Below are 22,775 nucleotides of genomic sequence, written 5' to 3'. Positions count from 1 at the left end.
ATTTTGTGTGTTTGGAGGGTGGTGTGTGTGTCGTGGCACAGGTGTGCAGGTTAGTTCTCTCCTTCCCAGCATGTGGGTTCCTGGGATCAATCTTGGGTATCAGTTTGGCAGCAGTGCCATCACTGAGCCGTCTTGCTGAGCCAGCTCTCCTGTGTTAGGAGTGGACTGTGATGCACAATAGCTGCAGCCGTTTGGAGTGAAGGCCTCGGAGATACCAAGCTCAACTGACAGCTTCCAGAGTGTGGTACTTTATTTTCCGGATTGGCTGCTGCCTGTTTTGGCACCGGAATACCAGATCCGCAAGCAAGATTTGGGATAGGCCGGCTAGCGGCACACTCTGCTGGCCTGATGTGAGGTGGAGGTGGCTGCCCGTGGATCCCAGCTCGCCAGCATGTGACTGTGGCTCGTGTTTCAGTGCAGTTGAGAGTTTCCAGCAGCACAGTGTGTTCAGTCAGAATGGGCAGAGCTGCAGCTGGCAGAACACCAAGCTCGTGGGTGGGAGTATTAGCAGAACACGGGCTGTCCAATGAGAGTGAGGCTCTCACAGGCAGAATGGCAAAGGCCACTTGTGGGGAAAGAAAAACCTCAGCATAAAACAGAGCCCCCGTGCCAACCTGGTCATTAATCTGCACTTCCAGAACCTGACACGCTTGCAAAGACAGCAGGCCAGAGTCTTGCGTGTTTGTCTTGATTTTTACAGAAGGAACTAACCCAGTTTCCACCAATATGATGGTGGCTTTCTCTTCTGCTGTATGCCCTCAGTTGCCACTCTTGTCTATCAATGTGTGCTGCCTCCTTCCCTCGGCCATGCGAAGCTGAGCCAGGAGTTTGCTCAGGGCACAGTGCAGATCCTTAGGAATGACGGACTGACTTGCGTTTCTCTCTTACCTCTTAGCCAAGTGTGGGGTACCTGTTAAGCCTCAGTGCTTTGGCTTTGGCCTTGTTGGTTAGTGTCTACGGTCTTCCTTCTCTTTTCACCGCAAGGTTAAGGAGACGATTAGATGCCTCTGGTTGCCCTTTCAGCCTGGGAAGCAGTGAAGGTGGCCTCAGGAATGACTGAGAGCCAGCCTCATGGGGCTGTGAACTCCTGCCTGCATCTTCCCCGTTGTTAGGTCTGTTTCCTTCAGAAAACTGTTAGAAAAATAATCTCCCATCTCTTCCTTTAAAAGTTGTACCCAGTGGCACATACCTGTCATCCCAGCACCCAGGAGGGTGAGGCAGGAGAATTATGAGTTGAAGGCCAACCTGGGCTGCTTGTTGAGACCTTCTCTCCAAAACAAAACAAACAAAAAAAGTTACTCAAAAAACAAGCAGTCGGGGACTGGAGAGATGGGAGAGTGGTTAAGAGTGCTGACTGCTCTTCAGAGGACCCGGGTTCAATTCCCAGCACCCACATGACAGTTTATAACTGTCTGAAACTCCAGTTCCAGGAGATCTGGTTCCCCCATACAGACATACCTGCAGGCAAAACACCAATGTATATAAGATAAGATAAATTATTTAAAAAAAAAAAAAAAAGCAGTCTCCTCTGCCCCTGCTGCGGCTTCACATCCTTTGGCAGGCTCTGGGGTTAGATTCTCTCTAGATTGGTGCTCTGAGCTTAGATGGTTCCGTGCATGTCTTTTCCCTTCTCACAGAAGGAGCTGTATCTACCAATATTTTTGCCTTTGCTGTTTAACAACATATTAAAGGTTTCCTCTCAATTGAGAGGGTTATTCTGTTTTGCAGTGAGTCATTTAACATGTTTACTGAAGCCCTACATGCCAGGCATACTCAAAATAGTCCTTAACTGTGCCAACGCCTCTCTAGGTGTCCCTGAGTAGTGTCCCAGGGGGCTTCTGTTCTCCTTGGGGACCCAGCCTCCTAAGAGCCAGAAGGGTGCAATGGTGAGAAGGAAAGCCTTGCTCTGAGGCTGCAGGCTGGAAAGGAGAAGTCAGAGCGGGCTCCCTCTTGAGCCCGTGACATAACTGGTCTGACGGCCCAGATTCAGCTTTACTGATAGCTTCTGCTGATAAGCCTCGAGACATTGAAATGGACTTTCAGCTCACTTTTCTTACTATGACTATGTTGTGGGGTGGGGTCATGAGTGTGGAGGTCACAGGGCACCTGCAGGAGTGGTTCTGTTGCTTTGACATGTAGGTCCTTTGGATGGAGAACTAACTCATCAGTAGACTCGATGGTGGCCACCCTTGCCTGCTGAGCCATCTCACTGGCCCAATTTTGCTTTAGTGGATGTCGTTTTAAAAGCCTCCTTACACTGTAAAATTCTGGTAATAGGACCATTGACCCATATCTACAGGGCTACCTTCACCTTGCTCTCCCTCTTCTGTCCATGCCACAGCCCGGACGCTGCTGATAGCACGTCTTTTGACGTCCAGTTAGGTGACATCATCCTTACGGCAACAGATGGGCTCTTTGACAACATGCCTGATTATATGATCCTTCAGGAGCTGAAGAAACTTAAGGTAATGAACTTGGAGCCTGGTGAGTGTGTAGACCTTGGGAGCTGTGGTCTCTGCACTGCCAAGTTTTATTGAGTTCCTTGAATTGTCTCTTGGTTTGGAAAGGACGATTTTTTGAATAGTTCTTCAGGGAAATAATGGATGTGATATTCCAGGCAATTATAAATGTGAGCATTTGGAAGAGAACTGGGGGAAAACTTCCAAACCCCTCCTGCATAGGGGGGCTCAGGCAGAATGGGAGGGTGTCCTCACTAGCATTTTTCTTGGTGTTTTATGCACTTGCTTGTCCTTCTCTCCTTTTATTCTTTTGTTTGTTTGTTTGTTTTTTGAGACAGGATTTCTCTGTGTATCTCTGGCTGTCCTAGAACTTGCTTTATAGACCAGGCTGGCCTCGAATTCACAGAGATCCGTCTGCCTCTGCCTCCCTGAGTGCTGGGATTAAAGGTGTGCACCACCACTGCCTGGCTCTCCTTTTATTCTTACCATGTACCAGAAACTGCTGAGGCTGGAAGGTTAGGAAGCAGTTAACCAGAAGGCAGTCCAGGAGGCAGGTGCCTGGGTGTGATCCGAGCTGAGGGAAGTTTGGCATCTTCCACAGAAAGTGGGGATGCCAGAGGCTAAGCTCCCAGAGACTCTTGGGCTAGTGCAAGTACTGACTGGCAGAACCTAGCCCTTCTAAGGCAGTCAGCCCCTCACCGTTCTGGCTTGGGGCGTCTCTTCTGCTGCCCAAGCAGTAAGTAGTTCCCTTGCCTGTAAAATGGGAAGTAGGAAAGATCTTGTCCTTCAGGGTGACAGGGAAGAAGGGAAGAGTCACCAAAACCACAAGAAGAGTCCTAATGCTGTGTCTGACCTGGTAAGTAGAAAGTATGCAGGCCCTGCCCCCACCTCCGCCCCAGGTTTACAGTCTAGAGGTGAGCCTCTGGGAAAGAGGAATATACGATCGGGAGCCTCTGTAAGGTGGTATGGAAGCATGGACCTGTTTGGTTTTCATTTTAGTTCCTCTATACAATTATTGTTTTTATCTTATGTGTATGACTGTTTGCCTGGTACCTGGGGAGGAAAGTAGAGAGTGCTGGGCTCCCTAGAACTGATTGGTCGTATGGGTGCTAGAAACTAAACCTTGGTCCCCTGCAGGAGCAGCCAGTGCTCTTAACTTCTGGAGCCATGTCTCCAGCTGCCCTGGCCCTCTGGTGGTTGATGTTTAGACAGAAAGATTCAGAACCTTTGAAGTCAGGTCTGAGCGGGGTCCTTGCCCTCCTGTGTCCATTTTGTAGGTGAATGGAAGCAGCTAGAATAAGGCATGGCCAAAGAACACACAGCAAAGCAAGCCTCTTCGTGGTGATGCAAAGCCTGAAAGGCATTCCCAGCACAGCCCTCACCAAGCTGCCCTTACTTGGAAAGCAAATATAGCTGGCTAGGGTGTGTTGCCAAACATGGGGACTTCTGCAGCATCCTGAAAATGTGGCCAGAACCCACCTTTTTAGATCATCCTATTTTAGCAAGAATACCTAAAAATTTTTGAATGGAAAACCAAAAATGAAAAATCTAAATTGAAGCTCTGGAACCATTTCAACAAAAGGCTTTCTCATGGATCAGGGCCATAATGGACTTGTTCCTGGTTCTCTCCATGTCTTCTCTAACTAGAATAAAACTTAAGCACAAGGGGAGAAATGTTCAGGTAGATGTTCTGCCTTACAGTGCTGTTTGCACGAAGTGTTCTCCTGCAGAACTCACACGAGACATTGCGGTAAAAATAACTCTGTCCTTTCATTTTAGAATTCAAATTACGAGAGTATACAGCGGACGGCAAGAAGCATTGCTGAGCAGGCACATGAGCTGGCCTATGACCCAAATTATATGTCACCTTTTGCACAGTTTGCATGTGACAATGGACTGAATGTGAGAGGTAAGCATTCTCTGGAAGGTTCTGAGCTCTGGGTGAAAGTGTTTAAGTGTCCTTCCTCTCACTCACAGCAAGGTCAGGAGGGTAGCAGCGAACGTGTAGCTCGCTTCTCCTCTGAGGTGCCCTTCAGAACTGACCTTGACTGAATGAGAGACAGGTAGAACCTGAAGCCTTTACTCCACCACTGATCTGATCACCCTGGGCCATATTCCCAGCAGCTTAATGTTCTGCCCCTCAAGTGACTGATCAAACTACCACAGCAACCTGCAAAGGGAAGTTGTATGACATTGCCCTCAACTCTGATGTTTTCCAATCCACTTCATGATGTGACCGGGGAATTAGGCCAGCCCCAGCTGATTCTGATGATGTTGGCATCAGAAGTGTGGGGCTGCCCAGCTGTTGCTAGTGTAATATTATTATGACATGCAGAGCACATCTGAGCTCAGGAAATGTTAGAATAGAGAAAAGCGCATGCCATAGCTGCTTGGCACATTAGAACACAGGCTATTCCTAGTTTCCACATAGTGGGCATGTTTGTCCAGATTAGGACAGTGCTCCTGTGAGTGCTGGCTGGAGCTGCCCTACAGACCGTCACTGCAGCCGATGCTCTGCGTGGCCGTCGGCACAGCCATCATGGGAAAGCAGCAGGTGGGTTTGGGGCAGTGGTTTTAAGCTTCAATTAAGTCACTTTTTTGATTTAGTTTCTTTGAAACAAGATCTTAGATAGCTCAAACTAGCCTCAAATGAGTGATGATCCACCTGCCTCAAACTACCAAGTTCTGAAATTATAGGTATGCAGAACCACGCCCTGGCTTCTTGGTTGTGTTTAACTACCTTATTTGTTTTATTTTAGCGTTGGGGGATGGTTTCCTGTAACATAGTCTGGGCTTGAACTCTCTGTAGGTGAAAACGACCTTGAACTCCCAATCTCCCAAACCCAGAGCTTACAGCTTTTAGCTGTTTCTCCACTCTTGTGCACTGACAGACCAGATCCACTGAAAGATGAGCACTTGTCTCTACGGTACTACCTGGACCACAACTTTGGTTGACTCTTCCTACACATATACTGATAAGTTCCATTTGTGTTTTAGGTGGAAAGCCAGATGATATCACTGTCCTCCTCTCAATAGTGGCTGAGTATACGGACTGATTGGCCACGCTGGCAACTCCTGCCTTTCCCTGTCACCCCATTTTTCCCTGCCATGTGTGCTGATCCTGCTGGCAGGACCACATTTCTTTGCCACTGATCTCAGTGGCCAATGCCGGATGCCTGGCCCTTGTTTGAGACCCATTGAGATCCTTGTTGAGAACCACTATTGTCATCCACTAGCCCAGGACCTGCTGCTGACCACCAAGAGAAGCTCGGTGACTGCTCCCTTCTGGAGGGGTTCAAAGCCTTTTACCTTTCAAAAGCAGTTGAAGTTTTGAAAATAAGTAATGTTGGTAAAGTGAATTCAGAATTTCAGTGTGTTAAAGGGATGTAACATCCAACAGACAGTAAATAGTGACGTCATACTGGAAAACACACAACCCTCCCAGGAGGAGCCCGTGCCCACAGGCGCAGTCTACCAGACCTGCCATGGCTTTGTCTTTTCTGTATAAACTCCTGTTTCCCAGGAGTTCACATCCTGCTCCAAACCTGTGCTGGGTTCTGACACTCAACCCTAGCAGCTTACAGTTTTGATGACAAATTGGAAGAAAATTTTCATTCTTTGGATGCAGATATTTTGTGCTTTTTAAAAAGATGCTTAATTGTACTCCTGTGATTGAAGCTATGGCAGTTACTGATTTTCCGTGTCACAGGCTCGAGGCCTGGTCCACAGGAGGGACAGAGGAAGGAGACTCTACCAAAATCTATTCCCAGAAATGTAATGCAAAATTGCAAAACTCATCAAAGCCTGAGAATCAAATGCTGAAGCTGAAGTCTTCTGTGCTGCCTGTGAGAATGCCACGGGCCTTCCCGGCCAGGCAAAAGTATGCAGCTGCAGCTTGGAATGGGGTTGGCTGTGGACAGCCTCGCTCCTTCCGCCCCTCAGGAGTAAACACCCTTAGAGCATGCCCCAACTGTGCTGTGTCCTCAAGGTGACAGCGTGGTGGCTGCAGCACACAGAGTCCACAGGAAAGCTAGTGATGACCTGACGTTCGCAGTGACCCCAGCTGAGTGTGGGGTTCTGAGTCCAGCTTAATGTTTACAGTTCCAATAGCCATTTGCAGTAGGTGACGTTCCTTCTCAGACTTTCCCATTTCCTGCGAGCGCAAACTTACTTTTAAGGTTTATGTACAATTGACTGCTGTAAAGATATATATTTTTGGTCCGTTCTTTTCCTTCTTTAACTTGGTGGTAGAAAACCATATATACTTAGAAGCCCTTAAATTAAAGCCGTGTTTTCTGTGTAAGTCAGGTGATGTTGGTGTGAAGAGCACGTGAGCAGTCGCACAGCCCTTCCTCTGCAGGAGACACTGGCTCCCTGGTTACTGCATTGAACTTGTGTTTGAGGTTACCTCAACTTGTTTTTAAAAGATTTTGTCTGTGAGTTTGTATATTTGAGTAGCTGTCTCTTGTTTTATTTAAATTGTTTACCATGTACCATGTACATGTCATTGCTGTATCTCAGTGCATCATGCTTGTAACAGGCATTTCGTTTCTAAGAATGAGTTACTCATTTGTAAGCTGTTCAATAATTTATCTGCTATTCCTAAATTGGCATAATGTTAGATTCCTATTTTGAATCACCTTTAATTACATGTCAGAATGCCTTAACTACCCTAACCTGACAACACTGAGTTCTTTGGTGAGGAGATACAGGGGCCGGGTATGGAGGGAGACTGGGATAGAGAGATGTCATGCTCTGTTGATGACGGAGCATGAGGGGCACTGGTGGGTATTTATTTTGCACAAACTCTTGGCAGTGTCTGTGTTTAGAACAGTAAGGTTGTATCCAGGCGGGGTGTGTGGCCCTAGGACTGACTACTCCAACTCTTTTCTGTGGTTTATAATTAGTTTCTGGTCAGATGTATTGTAACCTTACAATCTGGATATATTTTTGCATTAATTTTCCAATGCCAACATTTAATTCCTGCTAGGAGCAGAGCTGGTCAAGTCACTGGCTTTTTTCTGCTCTTACTTAACCCATCAAGCAGTCTTTCTAAAGGTAGATCGGTGTATTTTCTACAACTCACTTTTCTGAGCAGTGGTTGTTAGACGTGGACAGTGCGGCTGTTGTAGTGCACTGGAAACTATGGGGCAGCATTGAGATTCAGACTGAAAATTACTTTGGGCCTGGTGCATGGACTAGTGACATTACATATTCCACTTGCTCCACCCCTGTCCTTTTTCTTACACACTTAATTTTATGGCTGTCAGACGCCAGGTGGAGGAGTACTGCCTCGCACTCCCCATGGCCAGGGGCTCTGCCACACACCCCTCACCAGGTCCTCTTTGGAACCTGGTGTGTGCGTGCATTGTATTTTAAATCAAGCAATGTAAGCACTCATATTTGTCTCATGGAGTGAACTTTTATAACAAAAGAGAAATTTGGGTTTTAATTTACAAATGGCAAATTATTTATCCCTCTCTGGATGCACCAAAGACCAGTAAAGTTTATAGCTTTTCCATCTATATTTATAAAGCAATACTGTATTATAAAAAAATCACTATTTTTATCACATGCTTGAAATTTTTATTTTGTTCTGTTTTAAAAATGTGCACTCTAAACATATCAGAACCTTATTTCTTCCTATGAACTTAAGCTGCCTGCGCACAAGAAATAAATAAGATTACCAAATGGAGGTGAAATAGCTAGAGTCCCTAGGCTCTTAAAAATTGAAAGAAATGAGGGTGAGAACAAGTTATTTGTCCTGAGTTACTGTATAAGCTTGACTTGGTTGGTCGGTTACTAACTCACAGAGAATCCATTCCAGGTGTGCGAGTCTGGGTTGGGCTGTGTCTGGAGTAGAGACTGAGTATGAGCTTTCTGAGGCAGGAGAGTGCCCTTTTCTGCTGCTGTCCTTGTTGTGGATAGAGGAGGCAGTGAGACCTCACAGGGCTGCCCTCCTGGTGAGTGTTGTGGAGGTGGCCAGCAGGATTGGGTAGGGCTGTCTGTACATGTTTATACTGTGGGTAGGTTCATGGCTCCTTGTCACTGTCCACCAACTATCTTCGGCAAAGTTAGAACAGTTTCTCTGGAGACTGTCACAGTTTTGTGTTTAAAAAATTTTGCGATGCTAAGAAAAAAACTGCTTATAAAGCAAAATATGAACCAGAAGACATTTGGATTCTATTTCTTTCAAAAAGTAAATTTATCACAAAATTGAATTTCTCAACTAAAGCGGTGTCCATGTCAAAATGTAACTGTTAGCAGGTAGTTTGTGGCAAAAGCGACTAAGTGATGAAGCAAATCTGAATCCATGTGTACTAATGAGCTGTGTTTTCTGTTGAGACTATCATTGTTTGTCCTACAAGAGGCAATGACCTGAATCGATGTCTGAAATATAACTTATGCAGGAATAGTTCTGTAAATACATTTAAATAAACTGTAAAGATATTTAATAAATATAGTATTTATACTAATTGCCACTCTTTGGTTTGAATGGTCAGGAAATAAGACACCAGCTCTCGGCATTGTCATCGTCTCTGTCATGCTCTCAACCCCAAGCCTCTTGGTCTACCTAACAGTGAGCCAGCACTTCAGAGCTGTGTCTTTTGTGCTTTACCATTTGAGCAGGTGTGGTTGTTAATCAACAGCTACTTATCTTCCTCAAAAATTTACCAATTGAGTGTAAATTAGAGAAGCTTTTTTCAGCTGGGGCGTTGTGCCTTCCAAACAGTATTGAGTGAAGCTACCAGAGCATGCCTTTGTGAGGGCTGGGGCTTGGTGGCAGAGCACTGACCTACTGTGTGCAAGGCCGTGGATTCTATCCCAGAACCACACAACACGGACACACACACACGCCTTGCTGGTGCCCTGCTAGAATCTCAAAGCTCTAAGTGCTTCGAGTGTGACACGTGACAATGTCACTGTCTTGTACAGACCCAGTGCTGCACGCAGGCGATGCTGACCAAGGTGCTTTGGATGAACCTAGGCCTCGTCCAGCAGGGAGACTACAGAGCTGCTCTGCAGCCACCTGCGTCAGGTAGGAATGTCATCAGGGTAAACATGAGATTCATAAACCCTCAGCCTACAACAGAGAGGACAGAACTGTGATGGGTGGGCATTGCCAGTTTCCACAAAAAGCTCAGTGAAAGCCCATTTTCATTCACAGAGGAACATTTTGGGATAAAGTGGGTTTTTATTAGGTTACTGTGGGCAGCTGTGACTCATTGCTAAGCTACAAGAGCCAAATCACTCTGGTTTCAGCTAGAATCTGTTCACACTTTTAAAGCACGCTAATCCACTTAGGCGGCACTTCCAGTTTCTCAGAGTCTAAAGTACAGTGGCCTGCTGGTTGATGTTTCCTTATGGCTTGATGGTTTTCCCAAGATTTAGCAGTGCTACCAAAGACTCCTTTGTGGGCTTGTAATTAACCTAACAGGTCTGGGGAAAGAGAGTCACACACTGTAAGATGTTGCGTAACACTGTGCAGGTACACAGCCTGATGACCTGAGAGGAGCAATGGACAGGCATTTGTTCCCCAGCTCTCTCCACTGCAGCCTGAGCTCGGGCTGCTGCATGTGGTGATGACTCAGACATACTTGGCTTCGCTACATGCTTTCTGTATCCCACTGCATACTGTGCAGGAACCAGAGCAAATGGAGGTTGAGGAATGAAATTGTGTAATATGTAAAATGACCGCAAAGTGAAAGGCTAACTATATATCTTTATTCACAACTTTTTTTAGTCTGGAGAAAAAAGAACAATGAACTGCCAGGTTACATAAGAAGGGACTGCATGACTGTTGTCTGCAGACATGTACAGAAGAGTCCTAGGGGCTCTTGAGAGCCCCACACCCACCCCAATGCTGAGGAAAGCCCTTTAGGAACCGGCAGAGGACATATCAAGGCTGCAGGGTAAACAGTGGTGTCTCAGAACCCTGATAAGTTCATTCCTGTGCCTCTGGCTCTGTCCCCAAGTGACACAATAGATTTGTAGTGCACCCTGATATTGGGAAGAGTAAAGACACCATCTCTAAAAAAGCCAGGGCCAATGTCTGCTCCATTCTCCCTTGGCCTTCAAGGAGGCAGGGCCCAGCACCCAGTGCAGCTATCGCTGAGCTGTGGATACTCATCCACTCGCATCCTCTTCACTGTCGCTTGCTGTCGCTAAGCTGTCCAAGGGGTGGCCGGCATGTTCTTGCTGCTCAGAAGAAACTGCTCCAAAGAACATGCAGGAAAACTGGAAGGAAAAACAAATCTTAGTTTATTCCGAAGACAAAGCCTGCTCACTGAAGGCTCCAGGCAAGCCTCTGAGAATGAGGTCAGGTATTGCCACTGTCTTTGATGGTGATAAATCATGGACACCATTATCAACTGAACTCATCTAGATTGAGAGCCTCTTCTGACATCATTATCCCAGGACAGGACCTTTAGGAATGGTGGTCCACTGTGATCTTCCCTGGAGCTACAAAACTGTCCACCAGGACTGAGAAAGGCAAGGAGTCTCTTCAGGCAAAGGAGGGGACTAGCTGTCTCCCTCCCCTCCTGACTCCATACCTACCCTGCCCCCACCCAGGCCCTGCTGCTCTGTTGAAGAAGCCTTAGTGTTGCTGATGCTTAGATGGCCTGTCCTCTTCTCTGTCACAGACCTGTTTGCATTTAAGGACTCTCCTCATGCTCCTTCCCACCCTATCTTAAGCTTTGGACCTCAGCACCTCCCAGAAATGAACCCCATGCCTGAAGCAGCCACCATAGCAGAAAACATAAGACAGGCTGGAGAGAGGTGCCTTCTGCAGGGGTGACAGCAGCAGCTTCTGACCCCTCATTCCAGTGAGCCCAAGCTTAGCTGTGGTGAGCAGAACAATAGCCCTACCATGGACTAAACCCTAGAACCCCAGCACACAGGTAGGTAGTGATGAAATCAGGCTGCACAGCTGGTATTAGCAGCCAAGTGGGCTAAAATCTTGATACCTGGCTTGGGAAATGGAAGGGGACAATGAGCCTAAGAATGGACGAAGGTGCCAGACTCCGGCCATGGCAGAAAGCTCCTGAAAGGAGAAGGCTAAGTGACACCCTGGTGCTTAGCCCTGTGAGAACCATTTCACACCATGGCCTTTGGAACTAGAGTGCATCTGTGCTGTTCCTGCAGTGAAATCTGTGGTCACCTGTTAAAGAACAGCAATTGCTTTGAACTCAACTGGAAGCAATTTCTATTGATTGACTAAGGTAAAGGTCCTAAGACTAGAGGTGACCCAAGAAGCCTCTTCTGTTGTGTGTTTGGCCCATGCAGTAGCTCTCAGTAATGTTCACTGTACCCTCCGAGGCTGCAAAATTCAGGCTTATCTTGGTGTTTGAGCATTGCCTGGCATTGCTTCAGGCTTGAGCTGAGTGCTGTCAGCCACCTGCCCTTGTTCTTGATGTCTACTTGGACTTAAAATCTTTGGTTGCCAGGGAGTAGTGGTGAACACCTTTAATCCCAGCACTCAGGAGGCAGAGGCAGGTGGACCTCGAGTTCAAGGCCAACCTGGTCTACAGAGTAATTTCTGGGACAGTGAAGAGCTACAGAGACCCTGTCTCAAAAAACCACAAAAAACAAAAGCTATAGCTAGCTAACCATCCTCCCTACATCAGGCAAGAACCATGCACACACAGGAAAGAAGGCCGACTGGGCTCAGTGGTAGAACAGTCTGCTAATGTGCCAGAGACCTGGGTAAAACTCCTGGCTCTGGGTCACAGGTATGGGATGTGAGGCACAGAGGCATGAGCAGAAACAGTACAAGGGACTGGAGAGATGGCTCAGCAGTTAGAAGGGTTTGCTTCTTTCATAGGACCTGAGTTCAGTTCCCAGAACCCATGCTGGACAGTCTCACAAACTCCCTGTAACTCTAGCTACTGGGTAGCCAACATCTTCTGTCCTCCATGGACACTACACACACATAAAGAAAGCAGTACTTGACCACATCTGGGATAGGGAGGAAACAGGATGCCTGCCTCTGGCTGCAACTCAGGAGCACAGGGCAATCAGGCCATTTCTGTCTGATGTGACTGTGCTGGGGGAACATGAGCAAGAAGACAACTCAGCAAAGTAGACAAAGTCAACATACAGAACAGCTGTGCACACAAATGTTTGCAGTCAGTGCACATTAATAGAAAAAACATTGCCGAGCAGTGGTGGCACATGCTTTTAATCCCAGCACTCGGGAAGCAGAGGCAGGTGGGTCTCTGAGTTTGAGGCCCAGCCTGGTATACAGAGTGAGTTCCAGAACAGGCTCCAAGGCTACAAAGAAACCCTGCCTTGAAAAAACAAAGATAAGAAAAAGAAAAAAATCCCAGCAACAGTCACGTAAACCAAGCTGGCTTCAGAGCAGTATGTGCACCACCACACCTGGCCCATACAGTGCTGGGGATCAAACACAGAACCCAGGGCATCCTAAGCAAGCACTCTATCAACTGAGCTATTACCCACTTCCCCCTTTTTACCCTTTATTTAGAGACAGATTATGATCTTCCTGCCTCACCCTCACAAGTGTGGAATTCCAAGCATATGCTCCATTCCCAGCCAGAAAAACACTTAACGGTATATACTCAGAACCCTATGAGAAGCTAGATGTGTTATCCACTGTCCTAGTTCAGAAGGCTGAGGCATGAGGGTTGGGAGTTTTCGTCTGGGCTACACAGTGAGACCTTGTCTTCACTACACCACCTTCCACAGGAACAAACTGGGTGTGGTAGCGCATTCCAGCCCTTGGGAGAGAGAGACAAGAGGTCCATCAACTGCAAAGGAAATTTGAAACAAATCCGGGCAACTTGAGACCCTGTCTCAAGAAAAATTAAAAATAACTTTAAAGTCTTAATTCTAAAATGACCTCAAAGACATAAGTGAGCTTAAAGAGAAAAACATCACTTGGACCAGGCAGTGCTGGCATGGCTAGGCGGTGGTAGCACACACCTTTAATCCCAGCACTCGAGAGGCAGGGGCAGGTGGATCTCTGAGTTTGAGGCCAGCCTGGTCTACAGAGAGAGTTCCAGAATAGATTCCAAAGCTACAGAGAAAACCTGTTTCGAAAAAAAACAAAAAAAACAAAAACCACTGCTTGGTTACAGGTGGATAAGTGAACAGCATAACAGCGCTTTGCCTAAGAGAAGTGTAAAAATAGCTCAGATACCAGCAGGTGTTTTTTATGGAGATGGGTGAGTTGTTACTAAAATTTAAATTACAAGTAAATGTTCAAAAGTACAACAAGGTAAGTCTGCAAAAAGCCATTAGGCCACCAAACTAGAAGCCACTGAGGAAGTGGCAGTGAGTATGAGACAAAAGAGTCAGCCACAGCAAGTCCAGACACTGGCACAAATATGCCAAGTTTCTAACATGGCAAGGAGACACCAGAACCCTGGGCAAAGGCAGGCTATAATTGTAAAAGTTTAAAGGGGTAGCTGCAAAGCCATTCTGGAAAGACAAAGTTAGAGCGGTAATTTACAGCGTGCATGAAGAAAGACTCCAGATGGCTCATTGAGTAAACATAAGAGGAAAGGAGTGGATTTCTTAACCTGTGTAGGAGAAGCTTTCCAACCTACTCAAAATTATTTGAAATTAGAAAAAAATTACTATGTAAAGAAAAAATGCTTTGCATGGCAAAAATAACAAAAACCAAAATAAGATATGTAGGTGGGTGCACCAAACACTACAGATAGTGACTTAATAAGCCTGTGTATCCATTGAGCACACAGAGGGGACAGGGCTGTAGACTGCAGCTGGTAAGAGCACTTCTGTTCTTTTCAAGACCCAAGTTTGGTACCCAGAAGCTATTAAGCTTAATTCACAACCAGAGAAGTGCCCATTGAAACCATGTGGAGAGAGAGAGGAGAGATGGCTTAGCAGTTATGGGCACTTGCAACCTTATTTCCTCTCCTATAACCTAAGCTGGGTGGCTCACAACTGTCTCTAACTCCAATTCCATGGAATTACACCTCTGATTCCAGGGTACCACACACATGTGGCAGACACACAGACACATAAAAACAAAAGGGTTTTAGTCCCTGAACAAAAGAGCAGGTGTATTTGCAAGTGTGAGGATAGCCTGGTCTATATATCAAGTTCCAGGAAGCCAGAGATATGTAGAGAGACCCTGCCTCAAAAATAGATAGATAGATAGATAGATAGATAGATAGATAGATAGATAGATAGATAGATAAAACAAAACTGGAGCTAGAGAGAGGACTCTGTAGTTAAGAGAACCAGCTACTCTTGTAGAGAATCCAGATTGAGTTCCCAGCACCTATATACAGCTCACAACCATCAGTAACTCCAGTCCCAAGAGACTCAGCTCCACCTCTCTGGGCACCAGGCACACATGCAGCACACACACTTACACAGGCAAACACTCATACATAAAACCTTTTAAAAGCAAAACAATGCCCAGCAAAATCCCAGCAAAATTCTTCAAAGACCTCTAAAGAACGGCATTCAACTTCATATGGAAAAGCAAAAAACCGAGGAGGGCTGAAAAATCCTGTACAATAAAAGAACTTCAGGAGGCATCACAAGCCCTAACTTCAAACTCTACTACAGAGCTACAGTACTGAAAACAGCCTGGTATTGGCATAAAAACAGACAGGAGGACCAATGGAACCAAACGAAGACTCAAATATTAATCCACACACCTACAATCACCTGATTTTTGACAAAGAAGCAAAAAATATAAAATGGAAAAATGAAAGCATATTTAACACGTGGTGCTGGCATAACTGGATATCAACATGTAGAAGAATGAAAATAGACCCATATCTATCACCATGCACAAAACTCAAGTCCAAATGAATCAAAGACCTCAACATAAAGCCAGCCACACTGAACCTATTATAGAAGAGAAAGTGGGAAGTAAACTTGAATGCATTGGCACAGGGAACCACTTCCTAAATATAACCCCAGTAGAACAGACACTGAGAGAAACAATTAATAAATGGGACCTCCTGAAATTGAGAAGCTTCTGTAAAGCAAAGGACATGATCAACAAGACAAAACGACAGCCTACAGAATGGGAAAAGATCTTCACTAACCCCACAGCAGACAGAGGTCTAATCTCCAAAATATACAAAGAACTTAAGAAATTGGTCACCAAAAGATCACATAATCCAATAAAAAATGGAGTACAGACCTAAACAGAGAACTCTCAACAGAGGAATCTAAAATGGCTGAAAAACACTTCAGGAAATGTTCATCATCCTTAGTCATCAGAGAAATGCAAATCAAAACAACTCTGAGAGTCCATCTTACACCTGTAAGAATGGCCAAGATCAAAAACACTGATGACAACTTATGCTGGAGAGGTTGTGGGGGAAAAGGGAACACTTCTGCATTGCTGGTGGGAATGCAAGCTGGTACAACTCCTTTGGATGTAAGTGTGGCGATTTCTCAGAAAATTAGGAAACAACCTTCCTCAAGACCCAGTAATACCACTTTTGGGTATATATCCAAAGGATGCTCAATCATGCCACAAGGACATGTGCTCAACCATGTTCATAGCAGCTTTGTTTGTCATAGCCAGAACCTGGAAACAACCTAAATGCCCCTTGACCAGAGAATGGATAAGATAAATGTGGTACATTTACACAATGGAGTTCTACACAGCAAAAAAAATAACGACAGCTTGAATTTTGCAGGAAAATGGATGGAGCTAGAAAACATTATTTTGAGTGAGGTAACCCAGACACAGAAAGATAATTATCACATGTACTCACTCATGGGTGGTTTTTAAACATAAAGCAAAGAAAGCCACAATCCCAGAGAACTTAGACAACAATGAGGACACTTAGAGAGACTTACATAGATATAATCTACATGGGAAGTAGAAAGTATAAAAAGATAAGATCTCCTGAGTAAATTGGGAGCATGGGGACCTTGGGGGAGGATTAAAGAGGGGAGGGTAGAGGCAGGGAGGGGAGCAGAGAAAAATGTAGAACTCAATAAATATAAAAAAACAAAGTTTTTGAACTATAAATTTGGCAATAAGTTTTTCCCCAAGTTTGGCATCACGAGATGTTTGCAGAGTTGAGAAAACACTCACTCCCCTTCACTGCTACAGCTAGCAGACCTCAAACACTATCTGCACATGGTTGGGCGGTGGTGTCGCAGTCTTTAGTCCCACCGCTTGGGAGGCAGAGGCAGGCGGATCTCTGAGTTTGAGGACAGCCTTGAAACTCTGTCTTGGAAAACACACTTGGGTCAGTTATCACACTTAGAAAGAATTTACCGAGGCCCCACTTCTTTATTTTTTATGTGGGGGCTAGGGAGCAGATTTCAAGACAGAGTTTCTTTGTGTAGCCCTAGCTGTTCCGGACTGGCTTGGTAGAGCAGGCTGACTCACTTTGTAGCCCAGACTGGCCTTGAACTCAGAGATCTCACAGATTCCTTTGCACATAACAGAGCTTCTACACACTCACCAATATTCTTTACTATGATGACTGTGTCACTGATGCACTACATGGTTGTGAGCCACCATGTGGTTGCTGGGAATTGAACTCAGGACCTTTGGAAGAGCAGGCGAAGCTCTTAACCTCTGAGCCATCTCTCCAGCCCCTGATGCACTACATGGAACAAGCCTGACTCTGCAGATTGTTAGTGAGTCAGCAGATAGACCAGTTCCCCTGTAGAAACATTGTAGTGCAAACCACTCAGAACTATTCAGTTATTTGTGTAAGAAACTGAAGATCCTCCTGCTCCTGCCTCCTTGTGCTTGTGACAGCTTTTGTAATTACAGAATTCTGGGGGACTATACATGGCCATGTAGAACGGTCGAGCTAACCCACAGGGAAGATGTCCCAGCTGCTGTGCAGAAAGCAGTGTTTTCCAGTTGTGTTAAGTGCAGGAAGCAGCATTTGTGTATGAAAATATGTGCAGCTGCTCATTTGTTCGAGAAAGAAAACAAAGTGCTTGGTGCACAAACATGAGAACCTGAATATGGATCCCAGCACCAACATCAGAATCTGGGTAATATCACCTGTCCAGGGCTGGGGGTGAGCACAGGCCAATCCCTGGAGCTCACTGGTCAGCCAGCCTAGCTGAAGGAATGAACTACAGGTTCACTGAGATACCGTGTTTCAAAAGAATAAAGAAGGATTGCAGTGAAATGCCTCAGTGGGCAAAGTCTGGATCACAGGCTGTACAGTGAAGCTCCTGCGGAGGCTAGAAGAAGGTGTAGGATTCCCTGGAGCTGGACTTACAGGGAATTGTGAGATACCCAACTTGGGTGCCTGGAAACTCTTTGCAAGAGCATCAAGCACATTTAATCACTTAACCATCTTTCCAGCCCCCACGAGTATATTTTTAATTTAAAAAAGTCACCCAGCATCGATTTTGGGCCTCCAAGTGCCTCCATGTGTAGTTACATACACAGGTACACACAACACAACAGACATAATACTATACATATACAATACCATTTTTTAAATTGGTGAGTCCAGCAATATACAGTTAGTAAGGGGATTTGCTGTCAAGCTAATGACTGTGATTTGAGCCCAGGGACCCACAGAGTAGGAGAGAATTGACCAGAAAGTTATTCTCAGACCACCACTCATGTGCTGTGACCTGTGTGTGTGGCACACATTCACGTATACACAAATTTCCATTGGAAATAAAATGATCAAAGACCTTAATGTAAATGGAAACAAATTAGAAGATAATACAGACAAAGCAGTTACAGGAACAGCTAAGGGCTTTGTGGAAAGGACGCCAATAGCTCAGGTAAGAATACTAAGAACTGGGGCTGGAGAGATGGCTCAGTGGTTAAGAGCATTTTGCTTTTCCAAAGGTCCTGAGTTCAATTCCCAGTAACCACATGGTGGCTCACAACCATCTGTAATGAGGTCTGGTGCCCTCTTCTCGCCTGTAGGCATACACACAGACAGGATATTGTATGCATAATAAATAAATAAAAATACAAATAAAAAAGAATACTAAGAACTGACTGCTGGCATTGCATGAAGTTAAGAAGCTCCTGCACAGCAGAAGGAACAGTGAGTGAACACCCTGCAGACTGGGTAAAATCTTTGCTAGCTACGCATCTGACAATATCATTATCTACAATGTATAAAGAACTCAAAAAGAAGGGAGGGAGGCAGAGAGAGAGAGAGAGAGAGAGAGAGAGAGAGAGAAGAGGAGATCCAAAATCAAACAAGGGACTGGCAAGATGGTTCAGCAGGTAAAGGCAATTGACTGCCAAGCCTGATGAAGCAGGTTCAGTCCCCAGAACCCACATGGTAGAAGGAGAGAACTGACTCCTGCAAGTTGTCCTCTGACCGTTACATGTACATGCATACATGTGTGCACAACACACACATACACATATGTGAAAACAGAAACCTCGGGGGCTGGAGAGGGGGGCTCAGTGGTTAAGAGCACTGTTGCTTTTACAGAGAACACAGCTTCAGTTCCCAGAACCTGTTACTCCTGCTCCATGTGATCTGATGTCCTCTTCTAGCCTCCATGGACGCTGGACACATTGGTGCACATACGTACATGGAGGCACACACATACACATAAATCTAAAACACAGAACTCACAAATAAATGCCAGCAAGAATATTGGCAAATAGGAACTATTATACACTGCTGGTAGAAATGTAAATTTATCCTCGCCTCATGGAAATCAGTACAGAAACATGAATATACTATGCTGAGCATGGTGGCACAGCTGTGATTAGTACTTGGGAGGCAGGTCAGGAGGATCAGGACTTCAAGGCTATCCTTGAGTACACAGTTCAAGCCCAGTGAGATCTCATCTTGTAGTGATATTCTGGGTTTTTTTGTTTGTATGTTTGTTGTTGTGGGTTTTTTTGGGGGGGCAGTTGTTTTTTGCTGTTTTTGTTGTTGTTTGTTTTTTTGAGACAGGGTTTCACTGTAGCTTTGAAGCCTGTCCTAGAACTAGCTGTTGTAGACTATGCTGGCCTCGAACTCACAGAGATCCACCTGCCTCTGCCTCCTCAGTGCTGGAATTAAAGGCATGCATCACCACCCAGTTTTGTTTTGTGCTTTAACAAATAAAGCTCGTCTGAAGATCAGAGTGCAGAGCTAAACCACTAGAGGACAGTGGCACACACCTTTAATCCCAAGAGACAGAGGCAGAGGGATTTCTGTTAGTTCAAGGCCACCCTGGGTTACACAAGATTGAATCTGTCTAAAAGAGAAACAGAGCTCACATAAAGGTGATCCCAGCATTTGGGATTCCACGCCTTTAATCCAGCACTAGGGAGGTGGAGACAGAAGTGGTACAGCTGGGCAGAAGGAGAACAGAGGAGCTCAGGGCAGTCTGTGGGTGCAGTCTGAGGAGGTAGTCTGGACTTTGGTCTGAGCATTTTTTGATAGACGTAAGAACGCTCTAGTGGCTCGCCACACTGCTTCTCTGATCTCTCAGCTTTCACTCCCTAATATATGGCTCCGGGTTTTTATTATTAAGATCAATTAGAATTTGTGCTACACTGTCTGAACACCAAAAAGAGCCAGGTGTGGTGGCATATGCCTGTAATCCTAGTACTTTCGAGGGAGAGACGAAAGTATCACAAGTTTAAGGCCATCCTTGGCTATTAAGTAGCTAAAGGCCAGCATGGGTTACTTGAGATTCTCTCCAAAACAAAAGCCCTAGAAATTCTGTCACATATGATGCCTCAGCCATATGACTTCTGGGTACTTGTGAGTGTATAACCATAGGAGCTTTAACATGTCCCAGAGACATAACCACCTTATATAATCAGCCTGGCTGTGCATCATCAGATAAGTGGATAAAGAAACTGTGGTCCATCTATGCAATGGATTTTTTAAATTTATTTATTATGTATATAGTGTTCTGTGCACCAGATCTCATTATAGATGGGTGTGAGCCATCATGTGGTTGCTGGGAATTGAACTCAGGACCTCTAGAATAGCAGTCAGTTCTCTTAACCTCTAAGCCATCTCTCTAGCCCTATGCAATGGATTTTATTCAGCCATAAAGAAGAATGGAATGACATAATCTGCTAGACAATGGATGAAAATGGAGGTCAACATAGCAAGTAAAAAAAGCTGGACTCAGAAACGTAACTATTGCATGTTTTCACTTGTGGATCATACATGTACAAATACATTATACCATATATACGATCATATATGACACAGATGTAAAAGCAAAAGGGATGCTAGATGAAGGGAGACTAGCAGAAGGGCAAGAGGGGAGGGTGGAGTGTCTTCATGAAACAGGTGGCCTGACTAGGGCAACATCAGAGGGATGCTGTGAATTGGGCTGACCAGCCTGCCTCAGCACTGCTCTCCTACCTTCCTGAGGTGTGACGGGCCTGGCCCCTCCTCCATGTCGCTGACCACACTTTCAGGCACTTGGGAGATGTTGTCCTGGTTGGTGCTGGCTCTCTTGGTCTCTGTTGCAGAGCTGCTGTCCAGAGGCTCCTTGGGAAACAACCTTTTGGGGGCTGCTCGAGAGATGCTCTCTGGGGTCTGGCTAGCTTGGCTTTTACCCACCTGGGCATTTGACTGTGTGGGGTCTGACCTGGAGTATTAAGAGGGATTAGATTGAGTTGTTTAGTGGGAAATACATTTTTATGTAACTAAGAGAGCATGTTAGATGAGAACTGTGAATTAAGTAACTGAAGTATTTGTTGGAAATTACGATTAATGTGTACAGTCATTTAGAAATGCCCAGTACAGGCTGGGTGGTGGTGGCCTGCGCCTTTAAATCCCAGCACTTGGGGAACAGAGACAAGCAGGTCGCTGTGAGTTCAAGGCCAGCCTGGTGTACAAAGCAAGTCCCAGGACAGCCAGGGCTACACAGAGAAACCCTGCCTCAAAAAAACCAATAAATAAATAAAAAGAGACTGTCGTGATAACACGAGCCTTTAATCCCAACACTGGGGAGGAACAGGCAGGTGGATCTCTGAGAGTTCAAGGCCAACTAGTCAACACAGTGAGTTCTAGGACAGCAGCACTACATAGAGACTCTATCTCAAAAGACAATTTTGGTCTTTTTCGTTCACTTGTTCCAACATAAAGGGTAAAGCCTTCACTATGCAAGTGAGGCCCTGCGTTTGGATCCTCAGGACCTATTTAAAGCTGGACTCAGTAGTATGCATCTGTAATCCCAATGTCGTATGTCAGGGACGTCACAGATGTGTGGTGGCACACGTGCCATGCTGCAGGAGGACCTTCCGCTCCTTCAGCCAATAGCTGCTGAAATACCAGCCCACTGGGGCGTGGTCTATTTATCTTTAAAAAAGCAGCAAGCCTTGGCCTGCTCTCTTGATACCAGCGCTTGGTTCCTGCTCCTGCTCTGACGGTTGGTGCTTTGTGAGTTTTACCCCCAAAATAAATACCCCTTTTAATACTAACTGGTGTGGGATTGTTTTGCGCATTAGTGCCATCCCCCAGACATTCCACCAGAGAGAGAAGAAGCCTGCAGCCTCACCTTCTTTGTACCTGGGAAAGACACAGTGACTGTGGTGAAGACACTCTGCTTGGCTGATCCGCTAACGTGGCCAGGATAAAGTTCGCCTCCAAGAGCATGTCGTCAATACTCAAAACCACGGGTCTAGAAGGACAATCGGCACAAAGCATGTCATTTCTGATGCTGTCAGGCATACACCAGCAAGTACCAGCAGCTTAGGGAGAGAGACAGCAGGTGCTGCTTCCATATCTTCACAGGTCAGCTTCCTAAGGAAGCCCTCAGCACCCCCAGGGAGATGATCTGATTCAGCTTTACTTCTGAACTACACTAAAGGCTTACACATAGAATCCATGTGCTTGAGCCATGCATAATTTCCTACTTAGACAATTTTGTCAGGAGACAGTCAAATGTTTCATGTCATAGAACAATTATCTATTTCAGTCAAAGTACCAAATTTCTTAACTTTTGCTTTCTTGAGACAAGGTCCCATAGCACTTGCTGGCCTCAGACTCACTGTGTGACCAAAGCTGACCTTGAACTCCTGATCCCACTGCCTCCACCTCCTACATGCCAGGACTGCAACTGCAGACCTGCAGACGCATGCTACCACATCTGGCTGCATTACCAGTTTCAAAGCACCGTGTTATAGCATCTTTCAAACTCTTAGTCTGACAAATGTTGCTAGTCAAGTTCAAAGAGTACTGGGGTGTAACATCAGCTTCACCATGCTCCAAAGGCTTTTGTTATGGGAACAAAAGGGAAGAGACAGGGTTCTTGGGGGACCTACTTCCCAGGAAAGTCAAAGTAGATGGATATAGGAGCATGCATCACTTCTGAAAAGGCGAGGATCCCCTGCAGGGAGAGGAGAAGAAAGTGGAATCACTCCTTTAGCACTAA

General features: G+C 45.6%; 2 protein-coding genes across 3 annotated transcripts in view; one reads left to right on the top strand and one right to left on the bottom strand.

Annotated features, from left to right (window-relative positions):
- Pptc7 (protein phosphatase targeting COQ7) overlaps nucleotides 1-8,935 on the top strand; it is a 38,209-nt gene extending 29,274 nt beyond the window's left edge. The window contains exons 4-6 of the mRNA XM_041648118.1: nucleotides 2,342-2,465; nucleotides 4,239-4,368; nucleotides 5,457-8,935. Coding sequence (XP_041504052.1) covers nucleotides 2,342-2,465; nucleotides 4,239-4,368; nucleotides 5,457-5,515 — 313 coding nt within the window. The 3' untranslated portion in view covers nucleotides 5,516-8,935. The remainder of the gene's footprint in view (nucleotides 1-2,341; nucleotides 2,466-4,238; nucleotides 4,369-5,456) is intronic.
- Nucleotides 8,936-10,245: 1,310 nt separating this feature from the next.
- Rad9b (RAD9 checkpoint clamp component B) overlaps nucleotides 10,246-22,775 on the bottom strand; it is a 34,642-nt gene continuing 22,112 nt past the window's right edge. For both annotated transcript variants that reach the window (XM_041648960.1, XM_041648959.1), the window contains 4 exons: nucleotides 22,666-22,730; nucleotides 21,900-22,022; nucleotides 20,759-20,987; nucleotides 10,246-10,697 (listed from right to left, as the gene is read on the bottom strand). In XM_041648960.1, coding sequence (XP_041504894.1) covers nucleotides 10,587-10,697; nucleotides 20,759-20,987; nucleotides 21,900-22,022; nucleotides 22,666-22,730 — 528 coding nt within the window. In that variant the 3' untranslated portion in view covers nucleotides 10,246-10,586. The remainder of the gene's footprint in view (nucleotides 10,698-20,758; nucleotides 20,988-21,899; nucleotides 22,023-22,665; nucleotides 22,731-22,775) is intronic.

This window comes from Microtus oregoni, unplaced genomic scaffold (genome assembly GCF_018167655.1).
Source record: "Microtus oregoni isolate MIOR12 unplaced genomic scaffold, Mior012 000003F_ref0000135, whole genome shotgun sequence".
NCBI lineage: Eukaryota > Metazoa > Chordata > Mammalia > Rodentia > Cricetidae > Microtus > Microtus oregoni.
Note: the sequence above shows the minus strand (reverse complement) of the source record. Positions and strands in the feature narration are given on the sequence as shown.